Here is a 19,614-nt window from a genome sequence, read left to right as displayed (position 1 = left end):
CCCACCTCGGTCTAGACCCCAGCCTCTCTGCAGCTCCCCTGGCATAGTCCCTCCTCCCCTAACCCCCTCCACGACCACCAAATAGATGCTGGAAACCCCAGCAGCGTGCTGGGGTCTGCTTCCCAGGGACCGTATTGCCACCAGGCTGAGACCCCTGCCCCTTCCCTGTGGATTTGAACCTTTTCAAAATGATGGCTGTGCCATCGGCCTTCCTTGCCCTAAAGGCCAAGTGCGTTTTCATTTCCAGGCTGGGAAAGAGAGACTGGGTCTCCCATCAGAGATGCTTGGCTTTCCCACCGCCCAGGATTTCCCACAGGGCACCCTGTAGCTTCATGCCAACCTCTCCTCAGGCTCCTATCAACTCTCTCAGGAAGCTCAAAACACACCTCCAATCCAGCTGAGAGGAGAAGGAGTTCATGTGAGGGGCCGGCCTGGGCCTGTGCATTCCATCCGTACCCACCCAAGGCCTGTGACCAGGACACTAAACCTCCAAGGCCTGGGGCGCCCGGGTGGCTCAGTCAGGTGAGCATCTGACTCTTGATTTGGGCTCAGGTCATGATCCCAGGTCGTGGGATCAAGCCCCGTATTGGGCTCTGTGCTGAGAGTGGAGCCTGCTTAAGATTCTCCCCCTCTCTCTCTACTGCCCCCACCATCTCCCTCTGTCCCTTTCCCCCACTTATATGCTCTCTCTGTCTAAAATAAATTTGAAAAATAGAGAAAATAAACTTCCAAGGAGAAAGGCGGTCCTTCGGGCATGATATTGTCTCCTTTGACCTCCCTCACTGCCCGCCCCCCCCCCCCCGCCAGAAAGCTTGATTCTAAGAAGATCCCCCTCTACCTCCTCCCCTGCTCCCTTGAGACCCTTCTCCAAGCAGGTGTCCACATTGATTCTTCAGTACAGAAGGCTCTTCTCCTGTCAAGGAGCTTCTCAATCTCCCTGCCCTCATGCCACCTCCTGGTACCCGGCTCTTCAGGTGGAAATCTGTTTCCAGGACAGTGGGGCTTTCCGTGAAAAGATTCTTTGCATTACAGCTGATGGGGGTGGGTCGGGATGGGGAGCAGCCGCCCTGAGGATGAGGGGCCAGGCCAAGAGCTTGGCCAGAATGGGCAGAGAAGGAAGCCCCGAAGGGGAGACCCCCTCAAGATGGACAGAGATCGCTCTGTGCCCTGGATGATTACACCCATAGTTTCTCAGATGCTGTCAGAGGGCCAAGACCCTCGAGGCTGGGGTGGGGGTGGCAGGGCCAGTGCCCAAGGAGTCCAGAAGAGGGTTCTTTCTCTTTTAGCCAGCTGTGCAGTGTGGGGTAAGGCATCGACTAATGCAGTGGCTTCACCTGCCAAATAGGAGCAATGGTGCCTTGATTAAAGGGCTCTGGATCCGAGGTTCAGGATTGGGAAGTACCCCGGCCCTGCGGTCAGGTGAACCTAGGAGAAAGGCATGATCTAAACCAGAACGTTGAGGTGCCTCGGGTTTCCTGGGAGCCCCTTTGGGATAAGGAGGGGAGTGAAAGGGGGCACTTTTTTTTTTTTTTTTAAATCTGCATGGAAAGATCTTTACCCAGTCTGTTTGGCTTCTACCCATAGCTTTGGGGATAAGGAAGGGCACCATATTATGGGCACCTGACTTCTAATCCCACAGCAACCTTGACAAGAGGATCATAAATCTCGTTGTGCAGATGGGGAAGAGGAGGTTAGACGGCTTAAATGACTTACCCTGGGTCACACGGGTAATAAATGGTGGAGGAAGAATTCACACGCAGGTCTTTCTATCCACGGCATGGCCCTCCCTGCCCCTCAGAGGCTGGACCCACTGAGATCGTTGTGGGTGGTGCTTGGGCGTGTTCGTGTACTTAGGCATCGTGCAAAGGTGGAAGAAGGAAGTCTGTAGAACAGGAGGCAGAAGGAAGAGAAAAGAGGCTTTGTGATCCAGAACCATTCAAATAAAAAAGATGGGGAGTGTGCGAACTTGGCCACAAGCCTAAGTGAATGCCCTAGAACGATGTGGCTGCTGAGGAAAAGTGAAAGGCAGAGGAAAGGGAAAGAAGGGGGGCGGGAGTGAAAAAGTGGGCTTTCAGTCAAAGCCTAGTGCCCAAATTAATTCAGCTCCTATTTATTGAGCACCTGCTATGTTCCAGGCACGGCTGCAAGCGCTTGACTGTATGGTGGGTACTGTTATTATCCCTATTTTGTAGAACAGGGGAAACTGAGGCACAGGGAGGTTATATAACTTTCCCCGAAGTCACACCTACAGTGAATGGCAATGCCAGGCTATGCAGATGTTGCAGCGGTGCCCTGACCTCCACGTTGATCAAGGCGGCTTGATAGGACCTGTCACAGTCAGAGGGACTCTAAGAACGGTGAGCACGTCCCTTGGAAGGTGGATGTGATGTGATCATTACTCAAGACGGTAATGATAGGAGTAAGATTTATGGAGCACTTATATGTGCCAGGCACTATTTCAAGTGCGTCACGTAGAGTAACTCCATTCATCTTCAACACGGCTTTAGGAGATAAGTACTATTACTTGTCCCATTTAACAGATAAGCCTGAGGCAAGCCACAGGAAGAAAAAAGCCCAAAGAAAATCAGATGTTAAGCCTGCGGCAGGGCGGCCTCGAGAGAGTGCTCTCCATCCCCCCTTTTCTCTAAGGGCCATCTATCCCGGGCAAAGAGAGGGTGATTTGAGGATCCAGACACCTGCCCCAGGGCGGGGTTAGACCCAGTGGCCTCTAAGGCCTTTCAGCCCTGAGACTCGGACAGCCACTCAGGGCAGAGGAGGAGCTGGATTCCAACCCTTTCCTCAAAACCCCGGATATAGACCCCACCCCACCCCACCCCACCCCCAATACTGGAAGGAATGGGCCATTCACTCTCATCTGCCTGGAAACCAGGATCTTCGTTCTTGTGACAAAAGTCTATGGCGGTGACTACTGGGGGATGATGAGGGCTCGGATAACGGGAGGGCGCTCCCATCCTGCTCAAGGGACCATTTGTTGGACACCTACTAGGTGCTGGGCAGAAACTTTGACATCTCACGTACTCCCCTCGAAACCATTTCACAAACGCAGAAACGGAGACTAGGGTGCGGTCTTAGAAACTTGCCCCGGGGGAAAGCGGTGAACGCCTGGGCTCCCTGATTCCAAAGTCAGTGGCCATCTAGGAGACACCTTGTCCCCACTCTCCTCGCAGAGCTCAGAGCTGATGGCGAGCCCCCACCTCCCTCCTTTGGCGCTCCTGTGTACTCACAGCTGCCTCTCATCCCCTTCTCAGCGGGACCCCAAGGTCCTGGACACTAGGGTGGGTGACTAGGGGTCAGGCTGGGGTGGGATAAAGAGGAGGTGCGGGGCCGGGGGCCGGGATGTGTGGCACCGGAGAGAGGTACAGAGTTAGTGGACGTCGCTGGCAGAGCTGCAGTAGGCGGTGGGGTGCCTCCTACTTTGGAGGGGCGCTGGGTCCCTGCGGAGACGGCCTCGTCGACGAGGCGGCCCGGCACACAGCGGGCAGGGGGCGCTGCGGCGGGCACAGGCGTGCGGGTTGCCATGGCGACGGCGCCGCGCGCTGGCCCCCTCCCTCGCTCCAGCCTCGGGAGGCTAGGGGCAGAGGGCTGCCGGCTGCAGAGCGGGGCAGGCAGCAGCGCTGCGCGGGAGCCCGACCCCTGCCGGGCTCACTCTGGGCCCTGAGGGGGAGCGAGACCCCGCGAAGGACCCGGCCCTGCGGGCGCACGCCCCCTGCCCGCTTCCTGCCGGCCCCGGACTCGATCCGCTGAGCTCAGAGGTAGGGGCGCGGGCAGGCCGACCAACCCAGCGCCCGGAGACTTCCCCCCTGCCCTGCCAGGTCCGAGGGGCCCGCTGTGCCCTTCCCCAGAGCCGGCAGGAGTGAGCAGCATGGAGGGTGAGTGAGCCCGGAGCTGGGGCTGAGGGTGGGCTCAGGTACTGACTCAGGAGCAGCGAGCCAAGGGAGGGCAAAGGGGCTGGGGTATCTGATCACTGACAGCTGTCCAGAGCCAGGCACTGTGACAATGTGTGTGTGACAGCAGCAGAAAGACACTGAGAGAGGGAGAGAGAAAGACCTAGAGTGCTCCGTACTGTTGTGTGCGTGTGTGTGCCAGAGACAGAGACAGAGAGACAGGGTGGGAGAAAGAGATCTGGTGCCTCTCTGTCCGTGTGTGCATGCACCCTGCCTCCTGTGTGGGCAGGGGGTCATTTGAAACCAGGTGAGCTCAGCTATTGACCTCAGTGGAATTGTCACCCACCGACTTTGCTGGCTAGAAGGAGTGGGACTAGTTGGGGGGAGAGGGGTGGTGATGGAATTCTAGACGAGACTTCTTCCATGCAGAGAGAATTTTTCTTTCTAGAAGAAAGGTGGATTTATGGACCTGACCCGCAGGACTCTGAAGGATACGTCCCTGGTAGAAGACTGCTTGCTCCAACCTTACCAAGTGGGGGGTCCAGAGCCCCATCTCAGCCACGGTGGGCAAGGGAAACCATATTTAGACTAAGAGCCTAGAGGACTGAGGACTGGTCCGCTGGTTTGCTGGGTATCTTTGGGGTGGTGCCTAAACCTCTCTGGGTCACTGGTTACCCATCTGGTTTTTTTTTTTTTTTTTAACATTTTATTTATTTTTGAGACAGGGAGAGACAGAGCATGAACAGGGGAGGGTCAGAGAGAGGGAGACACAAAATCTGAAACAGGCTCCAGGCTCTGAGCTGTCAGCACAGAGCCTGACGCAGGGCTCGAACTCACGGACCGTGAGATCATGACCTGAGCCACAGTCGGCCACGTAACCGACTGAGCCACCCAGGCGCCCCTTTACCCATCTGTTGAAGGGAGAAACTTACATTTAGCCGGCTTCACAGGGTGGGTGTAAGGGTGAAATAAGGCAAGACGCGTTGAACAAATTCATACCGGTAAGAGAGGCTACTTCAAGAGATCATAAAACCTTGAAATTCCAAGGAAATGATTGGACTCCAGGCAAGAAAGAAAAGAGAGTTTCACAGAATGTCTTGCGCCGCTGCACTGGCAGGGTTTGAAAAGCGCACACACACAAAGATGCGGTGAGGAATGCATAACCCAAGATGAATCTGGAAGGTTGGCAGGATCCGCAAGCACAGTGTTAGCAAAACAGCAAAGCTCGAGTGAAGAGAAACCCGGGGAAATTAACAAAGGCAGAGCAAAGAGCTTTCGAAGGCTGAGTAAGGATAATAAGGAAGTCGGCTCAGGGCTCGAGATAGGTGATACAAGCTTAACGCACAAGGGAGGGCAGGCGGAGCAGGGCACAGGCAATTTTACTCCAAATGATAGAATAAAGAGCATAAGGAGGAAATTGAAGCCCAAGACAGGTGATGGGAAGAAGGCATCGAAGCCCAGACAAGTGACATCCCAGGGACGTGGAGGCAGATGTAATCATTGCCTTAAAAGAAAGTACAAAGGATGAAAAAAATGCGAGAAAACAGAAGACGGGCACCTGTCCTGATTTTCAAAAAAGGAAGTAAAGGGAGATTTTTAAAAAAAGAAAAGACATCTCTAACCTGCTAAGATTAATACTGGCCTCTATGAAAATGCCGAAATAGATTGTCAAACACGTAGAGAAAACTTAGGAAACAATGAAGCAATTCTGAAGATCTCAGAATTTTGTCAAACGATGCCATCCTGAACACTTGCAAAGATATATGCATGAGCATTTTCATCGCAGTGCAAAACTGGAGACCATCTAGAGGCCCATAATTAAGTAAATTAAATGATGAAACACATCTGCCGTGGCATAGCATGTAGACATTAAGAACTGCATTGAGGATTGTATTTACAGGCATGAAAGTATGTTCCCTGCCCACTGTGAGTAATTTCATAAAAGTAGGTTTTAGAACCCACGTAGAGTACAATCCCTTTACGCAAAATTACGTAGGCTTGTTATTGGCGATGTATGTAAGATGTCTGCAAAGAGATGGTCACTAACATCTTCGTTTGGATTCCCCCGCTTCTGAAAGTGTACCCTAAGCCAAAGGCTCAGGTACAGGAAGTTTCTCTGATGCTTGAAAGCGGACGTCAAGAGAGCAGAGTGGCGGGGGGCGCCTGGGTGCCTCAGTCGGTTGAGCGTCTCACTTCGGCTCAGGTCATGATCTCACAGTTCGTGGGTTTGAGCCCCGCATCAGGCTCTGTGCTGAATGCTTGCTCAGAGCCTGGAGCCTGCTTCAGATTCTGTGTCTCCTTCCCTCTCTGCCCCTCACCCGCTCACGCTTTGCCTCTGTTTCTCAAAAATAAATAAATATTAAAAAAAATTTTTTTAAAAAGAGAGAGCAGGGTGGGAGAGGGAGAAAAGACAAGAAATGGGTGCATGAACGAGCTGGGTTTAGCTGCGGGCACCTGAGGGCTCTGTCCCTCTCGGGACCCTCTGGGGAATGTGCAGAGAGCGGCCAAGATTTCCCCCACGTGAGATGGGAAGCTGGTGCTGTTTGCTCCTTTCCACTGGTTCTCCTCCTGCACTCCTAGAAGGTTCCTGTTCTTGGCTTCAAAGGAAGCAGAGACACCCTCGGGTGCAGGCTTGGTGAGGTGCAGGAGGTGCCAGGAACGGTCCACCACAGCTGGACCTTCAGGCTGAAGGGGTCCACAGCAAGAGGCGTCACGGACACATTGGCCGCGGGGTTATCTCTGTGTGTGCGATTTCAGTGATGTTCACTCTCTTCTTTGGTAGTTAGTGCTCAGGACTGGTTTATAAGAAGCACCTCATTGTTTTCTTAAAAAAACGTGTTTTGTTTTGTTTTTTCAAGAAGAAGGAAAATAATGTAGTACTCGTGAGTAGCCCAATATTAGTGTTCTTTAAAGCAAATTGGACTGGGCGGGGCCTGGGGGGGGCTCGATCAGTTGAGCCTCTGACTTCGGCTCAGGTCATGATCTCACGGTCTGTGGGTTCGAGCCCCGCGTGCGCGGCTCGAACTCACACACCGTGAGATCATGACCTGAGCTGAGGTCGGTTGCTCAACCGACTCACCCACCCAGGTGCCCCCCAAATTTCTTCCTTCAGACCGGAACAAAGGTGAATTGCAGCATTTCGGCAGGACACAGCAAAGATCTTTCGTGAGAGCCCTGGAAACTGATGGAAAGGTGTGGGAAGGGCCTGGAGGACTGATGACAGGGCTTTCATTAAAGGCTTCAGTGCAACGTAAGGGTCCCTCGGGCTCCCACTTGGACCTGACATTAAGCAATTTAGAGGGAAATTGAAAGGCATCCTTATCAAATCTTTGGATAAGGACCACAAAACCCACATGGCAACAGACTGAAGATTTAAGGGTATCTCAACATGCAGATCGAAACCAAGAAAATGAAATGTAAATGTAAGTGAAATGCAAAGTCCTAAATTTCAGTCCAAAAAGCCAACTGTGTCCATTTACAATGAGGGAGCCCTGGCTTGTACTCCTGAGGACAATTACTGGACAGAATAAAGCGGACCGTCAGTAAGGTGGGCCTAGAACCCCTTTCCCTGAAGAGCCCCTGGTTGTTCTGGTGGGACAAAGGTAGGGAGAGGGGGGTGATCCTGGGGACAGGGGCTCACTCTCATTCCATGTGGCCCCAGGGATCGGAACTCGGACAGGTGGAGGCAAGTTACATTAAGATGATTCAAGTCAACCATCAGGAAGAACTTTCTAGCACTCAGAGCTGGCCTAGAAGCTAGCTCCTCACCACATCTCATTATCCAGCTTGGACTAGGGAGTGCCGATGGGAGCCTGAAGGGGGAACCCTTGGGTGGCTGGACCAAAAATATGGCCTGGAGGGGTCTCTGAGGGCCAAAAACCTTCTCCCAGGGCCTACAGATGGACGCCGCCGTCTGCTGAGCCTCCTGCAGACTTGCTGGGGCCCAGCCGGGCAGTAACCCCCATCAGACTTCCCACTGGCCTTGGCCGTGGTGTTCCGTGCTCTAAGTCAGCGGAGCACAGCAAATCAGACCTATTCCCCACCCCCACTTCCAGCCCAGCCCCCGTCTAGTGGCTTCCTTGGCACCCGTGGCAGCCTCCACAGCTGCCGCCTGGCCCGGGAGCTGTGTGGCCGAGGGAGGCCCCCGGGGCTGGGAGGCTGTACACGTCCAGTGGCTGGAGGTGGGAGTACTGTGGAGAAGCGGCCCAGGCAGCGGAAGAAGGTCATTGGAGAGAGGAGAGGAGTCAGCCAGCTCATCTGCCTCCAGTGCAGGACACAGAAACGTCTTGTCCGGGTGGCTTCTGCTTTTCCAGGCCCCCTGGAAACGCTGCCAGAGGCATCGTGCCCTGTGTGTTTTTGCAAAACACTTCACCGCCTTGGAGCTGCTCATCCCGCCGGGGAAGTGGGCAGGGAGACTGCGTCATCTCCATTTAACAAACGATAAAATTGCGCTCAGGGGGTGTCGCTTGCCCTGGCTTGAGCTAAAGCAGGTCTGCTGGCTTCTGCACAAACGGCCCAGATTCTGGGGACACCTGGGGCTGCGGCCTCCATGGAGACCGGCTATCCAGCTTCGTGCTGATGACCCTTGGCACCTTCCTGGCTTGTGAGGAGTGGGGAATGGGAGGGGTCTCAGCTGCTGCTGGGAGGCAGAGGCCAGGCGGATGCCTGTCTGTTTCTCCCGGGAGCCAGGGTCTGTCCTGCTCCTACCAGTCTGTCCTGCTCCTACCAGTGAGTACTTCTGCTCCAATCATTGTGTGGCCATTCCACTGCAAAGACCCCAGGTTATTAGAGCCAGGAGAGGCCTGGGTGAGCAGGTGCTCAGCGCTGGCTTTAGAAATGAGGGAACTGTAGCACAGAGAGTGGAACTCACAAACACCGCTAATTTCTACCAGATCGACTTAGGATCCAAATGCAAAATAATTAAATTCAGTCTCTCCTCAAAAACCTTTTGCCACTCTCTCTTTAGTAACTAAAATTGCACCATTGGAGCTTTTTTTTTTTTTTTTTTCTGATTTAAGGTTTGACTCCCTTTGAAATGCAAACACCGAAGAGACACTGCACTTGAAGCTGTTATGAGTCATTTCCTCATCTGTGTGAACCAATTCATCAGGATTATTCCTGAAAGAAGATCGTGCTAGAGAGAGCACATAAGGATCTTGGGACAGGGATGCTGAAGCTTCAGGTGGTGATGCCTGGTTGGGAAGTACTGGTGGGGGACGAATGGAAACCAAGGGACTTAAGCGTTCACTTTCATTACTTCTCGATTGAGCTCAGGGTAGACCGGGTCTGGGTCCAGCCACTTGTGTGCCAGTTTCTTCAGGAAAGGTTTCAGATGACGCATGCATCGTGTCGGCTTTGCAGGTGTAGCCTGGGGAAGGCAGGGACCCCTTGGATCCAAGATCCCCAGTTGCTGCAAAGGGACACTGGAGATCTTAACAGGTGGCCGGATGATACCAAGAGAAGAGGAGAAAATGATTGCAGGTGGCAGAACCAGATCAGGGGCTCAGGCTCAGCCTGGGTCACCTGGCTTCCTTGATGGACTCCGAATCCTCGAGCCAAACAAAACTGCCTCCTTTGCTCCAAGAGCATGTCTCTGCTTCTGAGCTTTGATTTCCTATCTGTGCGATGAACAGTTCTTCCCTTGTCAGAGAGAGCTCGATGCTGTATCAAAAGTAGTTCGACAGTAATGGAAACAGTATATATCAGAGCCAATGGAATATAGCTAAAGCAGCGTTTAGAGGAAAATTGATAGCCTTCAGGACCTATATTAATTGCCACCATTTATTAATTGTCTGCATGTTCTGTGCCCTGTGCCTGATAGTGGGGATCTTTCTGAGATGGAACAGGCATTGTTTCTGCCCCTAAGGCGTTTCTAGCTTCGTGGAAGAAAAAACATTTCTGCACATAGCTGAAGAGGAAACTGAATGTGACCAGTGCTACAGGTAGACCCTGGGGAAGAAATCAAGAGAACCCGGAAAGGATGCTCCTGGCCATATGCTTAGCCTTACCCAGAGCGAGAGAGAGGAAAGTCCCTCCCCTTTCTGCTCTCCCTGTAAATTCCTTCTACCCTTATATTCTAAGGTCTGAAATTCCTTTAAATGAGCTGGGAGTATAGGCTTAATATGTGAGTAAAGAGCAGCTCAGTGTCTTCAATTTTCACCGAGAGGTAAACGATTTGCATCAGAACCTTCTTTCCGGAATCTAGCTTTTGAATGAGTAAAACAGAGAAATCTGGAGGGCTCCAGGAGGAAGTGAGGAGAGATGAAAGGATTCCAGAGTAGAAGGGAAAGTGCAAAAAGAGGCTGGTTTGGCTCCTTCAGCTGCTGCAGAAACCCTTCAGCCCTCAGCCTCGGCCTTTGCCAACCCAAAGGATTCTTGGGAGGCCTACCTGCTCTTACTCACCAAGAAGGAGCCAGACTTGGGGCGCCTGGGTGGCTCAGTCGGTTGAGCGTCCAACTTTGGCTCAGGTCACGATCTCGCGGTCTGTGAGTTCGAGCCCCGCGTCGGGCTCTGGGCTGACGGCTCGGAGCCTGGAGCCTGCTTCCGATTCTGTGTCTCCCTCTCTCTCGGCCCCTCCCCTGCTCATGCTCTGTCTCTCTCACTCTCAAAAACGAATAAATGTTAAAAAAAAAATGTTTTTTTTTTTTTTTAAAAAGAAGGGCCAGACTTGCAAGATCTGTGTTGCTGCAGTGGGTGCCTGGGATGTGGTGGCTTTAGCTCAGCTGCCAGGAGGGACAGAAATGAGGTCACAGGTCTCAGGAAGCCTCCTTCCTCAGCAGTGATCGCCCGACACACCCACCCTTCACTCCCCTGTGCGGCCCCAACACAGGGCTTGCCCAGGCTGGTCTCCTTGGGAACAAACCCAAATCAACTGGGACCTCGCTATAACCCCTTGGTCCCCTGCAGCTGCCTGCCAGATAGCTGATATAGTCAAGACGCAGCCCTTAGGTCTATGAAACCCTTTGGCATTTACTCTGATATCTTACTGAACCTGGGAACAACTCCCTGAGGTCGGGAGTCCAAGAAGCCCAGGCCATCTGCCTTTGAAAGCCACGGAGAACACAGGGAAGTGAAGTGGGTCCCCCCAGTTCACAGAGGCGTACCAAGGGGTGATGTACAGGATTAAGCTCCCCCATCAGCGGTCCTCAAACATCCCCAAACTAAACATAACCTCCTTGTAAAAACTGGGCAAAAGCAGCTTTAAGAGAAGTTCCCAAGCTTCGCCTTCAAATCAGATTCCCCCACACACACCCACGAGCCCCTCTTCCAGGCAAGTTTTGGAGTGACCACCCCTGGGCCAATTCTCAAGGCCATGTTTTCAGACTCCCGGGTCAGTGTCCTCTCCCGTCTGCACCGGCAAAGACTTCATGGAGGATGGCATGGCCTGGTAGAGGAAGCATAGGGAGGGCTAATATCTAATCTGGAGAGCACGAACCTTGGGGCTCTGTCCCTACCCCTTCCAACTGTTCCTGGGGTTTTGAACCTGGACTCCACAGATTCCAAGGAGGCTCAAAGATGATCAACTTTGATGTCCTCGTATTAGTCAAGACGTTGAGCTACAAGCAACAGGAACGGTCTCTGGCTAACTTAATCAACAATGGGAACGCATTGGAAGAGTGGGGCTAGTTCATGCAACAGAAGGAGAAGCTGTGTTATTAGGATCCAGAGTCAACTCGAAAGCAGAAAAGGTCTGATTGGCCATCCGTTGGCCAGGGGCGAGTGCAGACACCCGACTGACAGTCCCTCTAAGGTTTCACGCAGAGAGGGGTTACTCCCCAAGATGAGAAGGGGTAAGGGGTGCAAGGTGAGCCACAGCCCCACACGCCCACCACTCCCCTGAAAGTGTGTGGATGATCGAGGGCACTTCTGGAGCTTTCAAAGACGGTGAGTTCTATCGGGACAGGGATCATTTCTTGGTATGTCAGGACAAAGCAGTAGGAAAGCATCTGTAAAATGAATTCAAATGCACCAGAGTCTCAAAGAGTTTGGTGAATCCCACAGTGTTACGCACTGACCGTAAGCGCCTTGAAAGCGCGGACCGTGATGAACGTCAATGGTTCGCAAATTCGTGACACGTGAAAAATCACCAGGGGAGCTTTTTAAGAAAAACGCCAGGGCTTGGACCCCATTCCCAGAGATTCTGATTCATTCGGAGGCAGTGCGGTAGTGTTAAAAGCCAGGTGATTTTGATTTGAGTCAGAGGTTAGAACCACAGGTGTAATCGGTTTAAAATCACATTTAAAAATCAGAGCTTCTTCCTGATTGCAAAGGTCAAACTGCAAGTTAGTGAAAAGGAAAATAAAAAGCACTTGAAACATCCCTGTGGACAAACACTTTTTTTTTTTTGTCATTCGCACACACACACGTGCACACCTTTTTACACGGAATGCAGATTTGTCATAGATATTATTTTGTAGCTACTACAACCCATGGTCACTATTTCCCCCCACACCGTTAGATCTTGTTCCCCAGGATAAGTCCCTAGAGCTGGAACTAGCTGGATCCTGGAGCAAGTCCTCTGCAGGGTGCCGGATGGATGTGCCCCACTGTGAAGGTTGAGCTGCTGTGTGCCCTCCCCCTCCCCCCACCGACCCTCAGCCACTCTCTGGCCATCACGGAGCACTTTTCTTCCCCACCATCCTGCCTGATGAAAAGGGTGTTCTTTCAAACCTCACTTCTTTGATCACAAACGAATTTCAACTCTCCGTCTCATGTGTTCAGCAGCCATTTGTGCCGTTTTGTGTCGTATTCTTCAGCAGGTCCCCAGAGCCTCCCGGCCCAGGTCATGTTCACTCAGGAGGGTCTCAGGAAGGGCTGTTGGATGGTGAGCCCCAGGTCTCCAGTGAGGGACGGAGCTCCCACGCGGTGCCAGGACGGATCGGCAGGTGGCGACAAATATGGCGTTCCTAGAGGGGACTGCTGTGGACTCAGGGAAACAAATACCCAGTCTGGTTCTGTGCTCAAGGCATTTGTTGTGGTGGTGTTTGCTCCCTCACACATCTCTCAGGCTTTGCAGGGTGGCCCAGACCAAGAAGATTATGAGGATCTCGTCCTCACATCCACTGTGTAACTTCCCATTGTCAACACTACCGATTACGGAGCTAAGGCGTGGGGTGAGCCATGTGCACAGCAGTGCGCCCAGGTCCTTTTACTCGTTATCTTATTGGCTCACCACACCTCCTTTCGGGACGCGTGAGCTTACCTCCATTTCACCAGAGAGAACTCTGGTTCCCAGGGTGGTGACGTGACGTACGCGAGGTCATAGCCAGGCGTTGTGTGTCTCGATTTTCAAGATGGTAATGCTGAGTCCCCACAGGGGTGAGGCGGTGTTCCCGTCCTTCGGGGCTGCTGTAACAAAATACCACAGGGCGGGGCGCTGAGAAAACCCAGAAAGCCATCTCTCCGTTCTGGAGGCAAGGAAGTCTAAGGTCAAGGCGCAGATTCGGTGTCTGGTGAGGGCCCGCTTCTTGGTTCCCGGACAGCCGTCTTTCCGCTGTGTCCTCACATGCTGGAAGGGAGGAGGGAGCTCGCTGGGGTCTCTTTACAAGTCACTAATTCCATTCGTGACAGCTGCCCAGCGTGATCTAATCACACCCCAAAGGCTCCATCTCCAAATCTCATCGCATTGGGGATTAGGCTTCAGCTTGTGAATTTTGAGGAGACACAAATATCCAGCCTATTGCCCGAAGTCACCGGGAAGAAGGCGGGGAGGAGGGCTGGGACTTTCCAGTCTGTGTGTGTCCACTATCTCCAGGGTCTTTGGTCCAAGTCCTTTAAATCTGTGGTTCTCAGACTAGACTGCATCGGAATCGCCTGGGGGAATGTGTTAAAACAGCTGGGCTTCTCAGTCCCCAGGGTTTCTGGCTCCCTAGATCAGAGGTGAGGCCTGAGAATTTGCATTTCTAACGAGTTCCAAGCTAATGCTGACGCTGCTGGCCGGGACGCACGGGGAGCACCAGCTTACCCCCATCTTCTCTCTGGCCCTGGGCTTGCTCTCTGCGATTATCAGAATGCCTTGGAGGCAACCCTTATTATATCCTGAGACCTCCAGGAAGCTCCCCCAGTAGGGGAATGCTTTAATTGGGCTCAGCGGAAGAGATTTTCACAGGCTTTAATGTATCCACAAGGGCGCTGGGCAGATCCCAGAAAGGAATAGTCCAGGGTGCTAATGAGGTCTCTGGCTGCTGGCCTGGCTCAGCTGGGGTGGGAGGCCTGGCTGCTCCTCAACCCAGGGGAGTTGTCAGGAATCCTTCCTCTTTGAGAAAGGATCATCTTGCAATGCCGGAAGCTGCCCGGATGGTAGAGACGGACGCCCAGCTCCGCCAAGGGTCTAGAGATGGGCAGGGTCACTCCCGGGCGCCTCCCAGGGACAGACTGCAGAATATGAGCTCACTTAGCAGTTTTCTGAGGCCGAGGGAAGGGCAGAGGACAGACAGCCTGGAGTCTACCCGTGCACATCCACGGATTTCTTCGAGTCATGGGGACTGGTTCAGAGCTGACCTGGTGCTCCGGAGGGGTGAGCTGCCTGGAGAGGCTCCCAACAGACACTGAGATGGGGGTTCCTTCCAGAGGAGCCTGTGAAGGCCCTCCGACACCAGCAATGCCAGCTTATAGCAGGACCCTATCACCTGGTGTCAGAATCCACCTTTCCTTCCTTTTCCCCTCATACAAATATTTATTCATTCAACAGGCATTTATTGAACCATTTACTATGGGCAGGCACTGCAGAGATGCTGGGGCTATGGCTACTAACTGGCTTCCGAGGGTGGGGGGAAAACCCAATAAACGTGAAAACAAATCAAATATTGACAGATGGAGGAAAATAAATAAGATGCTACGAGAGAAGATAAATGGGGTGGGGGGGCACCTGCCTGAAACAGTGATCGGGTCGGGTTTCTCGGAGAAGACGGCCTTTAAGCCGAGGGCTAAAGAAGGGGGGGGAGGCAGGAGCAACAAAGCACAGTGGGCAAAGGGGGATGTGGCAGGGAAGCGAGGTCAGAGATGGCAACAGGAAATCAGACCGCAGAGCGTTTGGGAGGCCAAGTAAAGAGTTTGGGTCATATCTGAAAGACACTGAGGGTTCCGCGATAATCCTTAGTGGCTCCTGCTGAAAATATTGCTGAAAAGCGGATGGGACCCGACAGTGGAGGCATCGGGATGATGCATTGGAGTCCACTGGTCAAGCTTGGCATTAACAAAGAGACCACAAGTGTGCGTTGGTGGTTTAGTGGTGAGCATAGCTGCCTTCCCAAAAAAAGCCCACGAGACACAATCTGATTGAGCCCTCAGATCTAATTGTCAATTACAGGAAATACAGCGGACAGAGTAAAACATGTAAAAATGACATCACAAGGGAGCACTCAGCAAAATCCAGTCTGCAAGAAATTCTACAAACGACTCACTCAATTATGTGACAAAGTGTAGGGGGAGAGAGGCAGAGGAAGAACCTAGAAACTAAAAGAGATTCACCGCCACGTCAACCAAATGCAACGTGGAGGTGGCAGTCAAGTTTACAGTGATGGACCTTAATGAATCACATTTGCAACGTCACATTACCGTCCCTCCTACTGAGTGGTAGAAACCAGTTCTCCTGCAGCTTGAATCTGGGCTGACTGTGACGTGCGTTGGCCAACTGATGGTGGCAGAAATAATGACGTGAAAATTCTGGAGCCTAGATCTTAAGAAGTCTGTAGCTTCTCCTCTTGCTGGCTCGGAAGCCTATGGCCACCAAGCTGTAAAGAAGCCCCATCTAGCCTCCTGGAGGATGACAGAGCACGCGGAGGAGAATGAAGACACCCCAGCCAAGAGCTGGCACTAACCACCAGCCGCGTGAGGGAGGCCATCTTGGGCCTCCCAGCTCCGGTCAAGCCATCAGGTGACCACAGCTGTATGGGTGATCCCCAGAGAACCTGCAGAAGGGCCACCCAGATTGCCAAGCTCCAGCGCCACACCACTAAACTTTGGGGTGGTTTGCCGCATAATAACAGGTAACAGAAATCTTGTTTGGATCTTCACTCGAGCAAACCAACGATTTTAAAAAGCTCCTAACAGGGGTGCCTAGAGGGCTCCGTCAGAAGAGCATGCAACTCTTGATATCCGGGTCGTGAGTTCGAGCCCCGTGTTGGGTGTACAGATTGCAGCAAACAAACAATGTTAAAAAAAAAGTATGTAACAATCAGGGAATTTGAGTACTGGATGCTGGGTAATTGATAATATTAGACATAACGGTCAGTTTTTTTAGGTATCATAATGACACTGTGGTTATGTGGGTTGTTGTGTTTTGTTTTGTTTTTTTTTTAGTCCTACTTTTTAGCAATACAAACTGGAAATGTTGGTGGATGTAAGGAAGTGATGTGATATTCCAAAGAGAGGTGGGGCTATGGGTGAAACAAGATTAGCCTTGAGTTGCCCATTGTCGGAGGTGGAGGATGTACACATGGCAGTTCCTTATACTCTACTCCCTTGTAATGGTTCCCTGAGCTATACGCTCTTGTGTGCACTCACTATAATGTTCTCTCTTGTGCATGTCTGACATCTTCCATATTAAAATAAAGATGTGCGGGTGCAACTGGACGCCCTGGAATGCCTCAGCAGGGCGTATCACCTCCTCCTCTCACTCTGCACCTGAGGTTTGCAGAGTCTCCACCCCCACCCCCACCCTGAGTGCCCCTGATACACCTGCTGGTCCCTCCAGCCCTGGTCACGCCAGCTCACTGGCCCTTAAGCGTCTCTAGCCTCCAGATCCCAAGCCTCCGTTGGGTCTCCAGGCTAGTGGCTGAGCTCTGGATGTGACAGAAGACTCCCCAAAGACTCTTCGTCCCCTGGAACAGACCACATTCAGTCCCAGAGGAAGGCAGGAGGAGAGTTTATGAGACAACATCATGAGTCACCACATCTAATGGCTTCCCAGAGGAGCTGTGGTTGGACACCGAACTGCTCCTTCCAAAGGTGGCTGGGAAGCACACGCCAAAGCCTGAAACTGACTCAGAGACACACAGAGAAGGACCACCTCTGCTGCATACGCCTGAGTCACCTTGAGGATGTCACAGAACCCCTCTGATCTCAGTTCTCCCATTTCAAATGGGGCTAATACCTAACATGTTTACCTCGTGGGGTGATTGGGAGGGTTCGATAAAATAATACATATGCAAGTGCTTTGTTAGACGCTGTGCCAGTGAAACAGCTGATACCACGATGGGACAGAGTGAAGGAGGCAGGGTAGCCTTGGCTTTGGGTGGTCTTCTGGTAAATTTAATGTGTGCCTTTGCTCTTACCCTGGTTCAGAGTCCTCTTTCACTGTCCCTTTGTCTACTGCCTTCTTGCCTTTCCCAGCTAAAGTTCTGTAGAGGCGATGCAGAGGGACAACAGAGATTCCGAGGGTATGATAGTCAGGGTCCCAGGAGAAAACAGGCGGTTGACTCAGAAAGTGTTTATCTGAAGAGGTTAATAGGGAGAGTTTATGGGGGGTGGGAGGGGAGGTAAGAGAACCAGCAGGAATGGATGAGCACCCAGGACTGGCGATCCCAGGGAGCTGTCAGTGCAAGGAGAGAAAATAGTGTCACTGTGGCCCTCAAAGAGCTAGAGCCTTGGAAGAGGGCCACCTGGTAGGAGCTGTATCCATAAAGACAGCCCCACAGGCAGAACTGGGCCAGGCATGGAGGGGGTGGGGAGATGAGTAACCTGCCTTCTGTCTTCTCCAGTCCTTCAATCTCCTTCAGCGCTTCCCATTGGCTGAACCTGGTCGGACACCAGAGGGCAAGGGAATCTGGCCGATGTAGTCCTTAGAGGTCAGCCTCTGGGGCAGACAGCGGGGCTAAGAAGGATGGAGCCCAGATGGGGCAGAGGCGGGGGAGTTGGATGGGAATGGAGGAGAGCCAACATCGGGAAGTGAGCTGTGGACGAGACAAGGTGGGGGCATGAGATGAGGGTTTGGGTGCTGTGGGTCGAAAGTGAATCCGGTTGCAACTGGAGTTGAACACACGATCGGGCGCGGTAGGGCATGGTCGGGATTGGGAGCACGGAAGGGTCGCACCCAATGGCGAGGAGTCAGTCAGCCCTGCTTTGCCAAGGCTCCTGACCTGTATGCTCCTTTGCTTCTAGGGGAGCCCGCCCAGCCTCCCAACAGCAGCTGGCCCCCAAGTCAGAATGGGAGTAATGCCAAGGCCACCCTGGCTGCAAACCTCACCTTCTCCTCCTACTACCAGCACTCCTCACCGGTGGCAGCTATGTTCATTGTGGCCTATGTGCTCATCTTCCTCCTGTGCATGGTGGGCAACGCCCTGGTCTGCTTCATCGTGCTCACGAACCGGCACATGCGCACCGTCACCAACATGTTCATCCTCAACCTGGCTGTCAGCGACCTGCTGGTGGGCATCTTCTGTATGCCCACCACTCTCGTGGACAACCTCATCACTGGTGAGTGGAGGCAGCAGAGGCAGTGAGGGTCCCCTCCGCCCCCAAAAGCGTGGTTGGCTCGGTCTCTTGGCCAAGATGTCATTGCCTCAAACTTAAGACAGTCTTGTGGCTGAGGGATTCGGTTAGAAATAACAGTGAATTAATTATTCTCTTTGTTCCAGGCATTGTATGACCTACTCTTCCTGCATTACCTTCATGAATCCTTAGAGCAATCCAATGAGTTATGCATGAATCCTTAGAGCAATCCAATGAGCAATCCAATGAGCGTCCCACAAAATCCTGATTTTGGGGACGGGGAAACTGATGCCCAGAGTGATTAAGGGACATGTGTGTTGTTACCCAGCTAAGTGTCAAGTCCCATGGCCTCACGCCCATATTTCTAACCAGTGTTACTGTAGCTCCCCTGGGCAGGACTAGGACCAGTGGGAAGAAGTCGTAGGGGGGCAGGTTCCCTCTGAATAAGAACCTAATAATCCCCACTGATTTGAGTTGTTCTCCAACGAAAGAGAGTTCTGTCTGACAGGTAGTGAACTGCCTGTCAATGGAAGTGTCCAAGTAGAGACGGGCTGGCCATTTAGCAGTGACTTGGTAGAAGGGATTCAGGCAGAACTAGACCACCGAACCTCTCAATTCCTACCTGTCCATCTTCCAAATGTCAGAGGGATCACACTGTTGTCTACTCTCTCCCACGTGATTTGCCTGCCTTGTTTCAGAATTAGGCTCCACACACCCTGAGACTCTACATGGGGAAGGACTAGTTTCCAGGGCCATGGAGACATCTAGAGATCTGAGCTCGTAGGCCCTGAGCCCGGGGCTCCTGAGCCCAGATCCAGAGCCTGAAAAGCCCCATCCAGGGGCTTACCAGTGACTGACCCGGCTTGGGGAATCACAGCCTGTGTTTCTGTAGGTTTCAGGACCCGAGTAGTAGAGCCAGGGCAAACAATTTCCCCTCAGCTGCACTGGCTCAGCCTGGTGGGCCCTTCACTCACTGCTGGATCTCGAGTTCTTTCACAGCTGCTGAACATAAACTGCTCACCCTTCTCCTTCCCGGCACACCTAGACCCACAGGCATGCACTCACGCACACACATGTACAGGTGCACACACATACAGGCACACACAGCAGCAAGAACAGTGATAAGGCAAAGTCACTAGCTGGGTAAGGTGGTGTCTTCCAGTCCTTTTCACGTGCCTCAATTTTAAAAATTGTTGGAATGACCCATTCAGTGTGGAGCCTGCTTAGAATTCTCTCACGTGCTCAAAAAAAAAAAAAAAAAAAGAAAGAAAGAAAGAAA

General features: G+C 52.5%; 1 protein-coding gene across 1 annotated transcript in view; it reads left to right on the top strand.

The window, feature by feature from the left end:
• Positions 1 to 3,631: 3,631 nt before the first annotated feature.
• The window catches only part of NPFFR1 (neuropeptide FF receptor 1), a 19,593-nt gene continuing 3,610 nt past the window's right edge, over positions 3,632 to 19,614 (top strand). Inside the window, exons 1-2 of the mRNA XM_040485262.1 lie at positions 3,632 to 3,890; positions 18,006 to 18,320. Of these exons, the coding sequence (XP_040341196.1) occupies positions 3,884 to 3,890; positions 18,006 to 18,320 (322 nt within the window). The 5' untranslated portion in view covers positions 3,632 to 3,883. The remainder of the gene's footprint in view (positions 3,891 to 18,005; positions 18,321 to 19,614) is intronic.

This window comes from Herpailurus yagouaroundi, unplaced genomic scaffold (assembly GCF_014898765.1).
Source record: "Herpailurus yagouaroundi ecotype Mexico unplaced genomic scaffold, PumYag 163, whole genome shotgun sequence".
Taxonomy (NCBI): domain Eukaryota; kingdom Metazoa; phylum Chordata; class Mammalia; order Carnivora; family Felidae; genus Herpailurus; species Herpailurus yagouaroundi.
The sequence above is the reverse complement of the archived record's forward strand: the minus strand, read 5'-3'. Positions and strand labels throughout refer to the sequence as shown.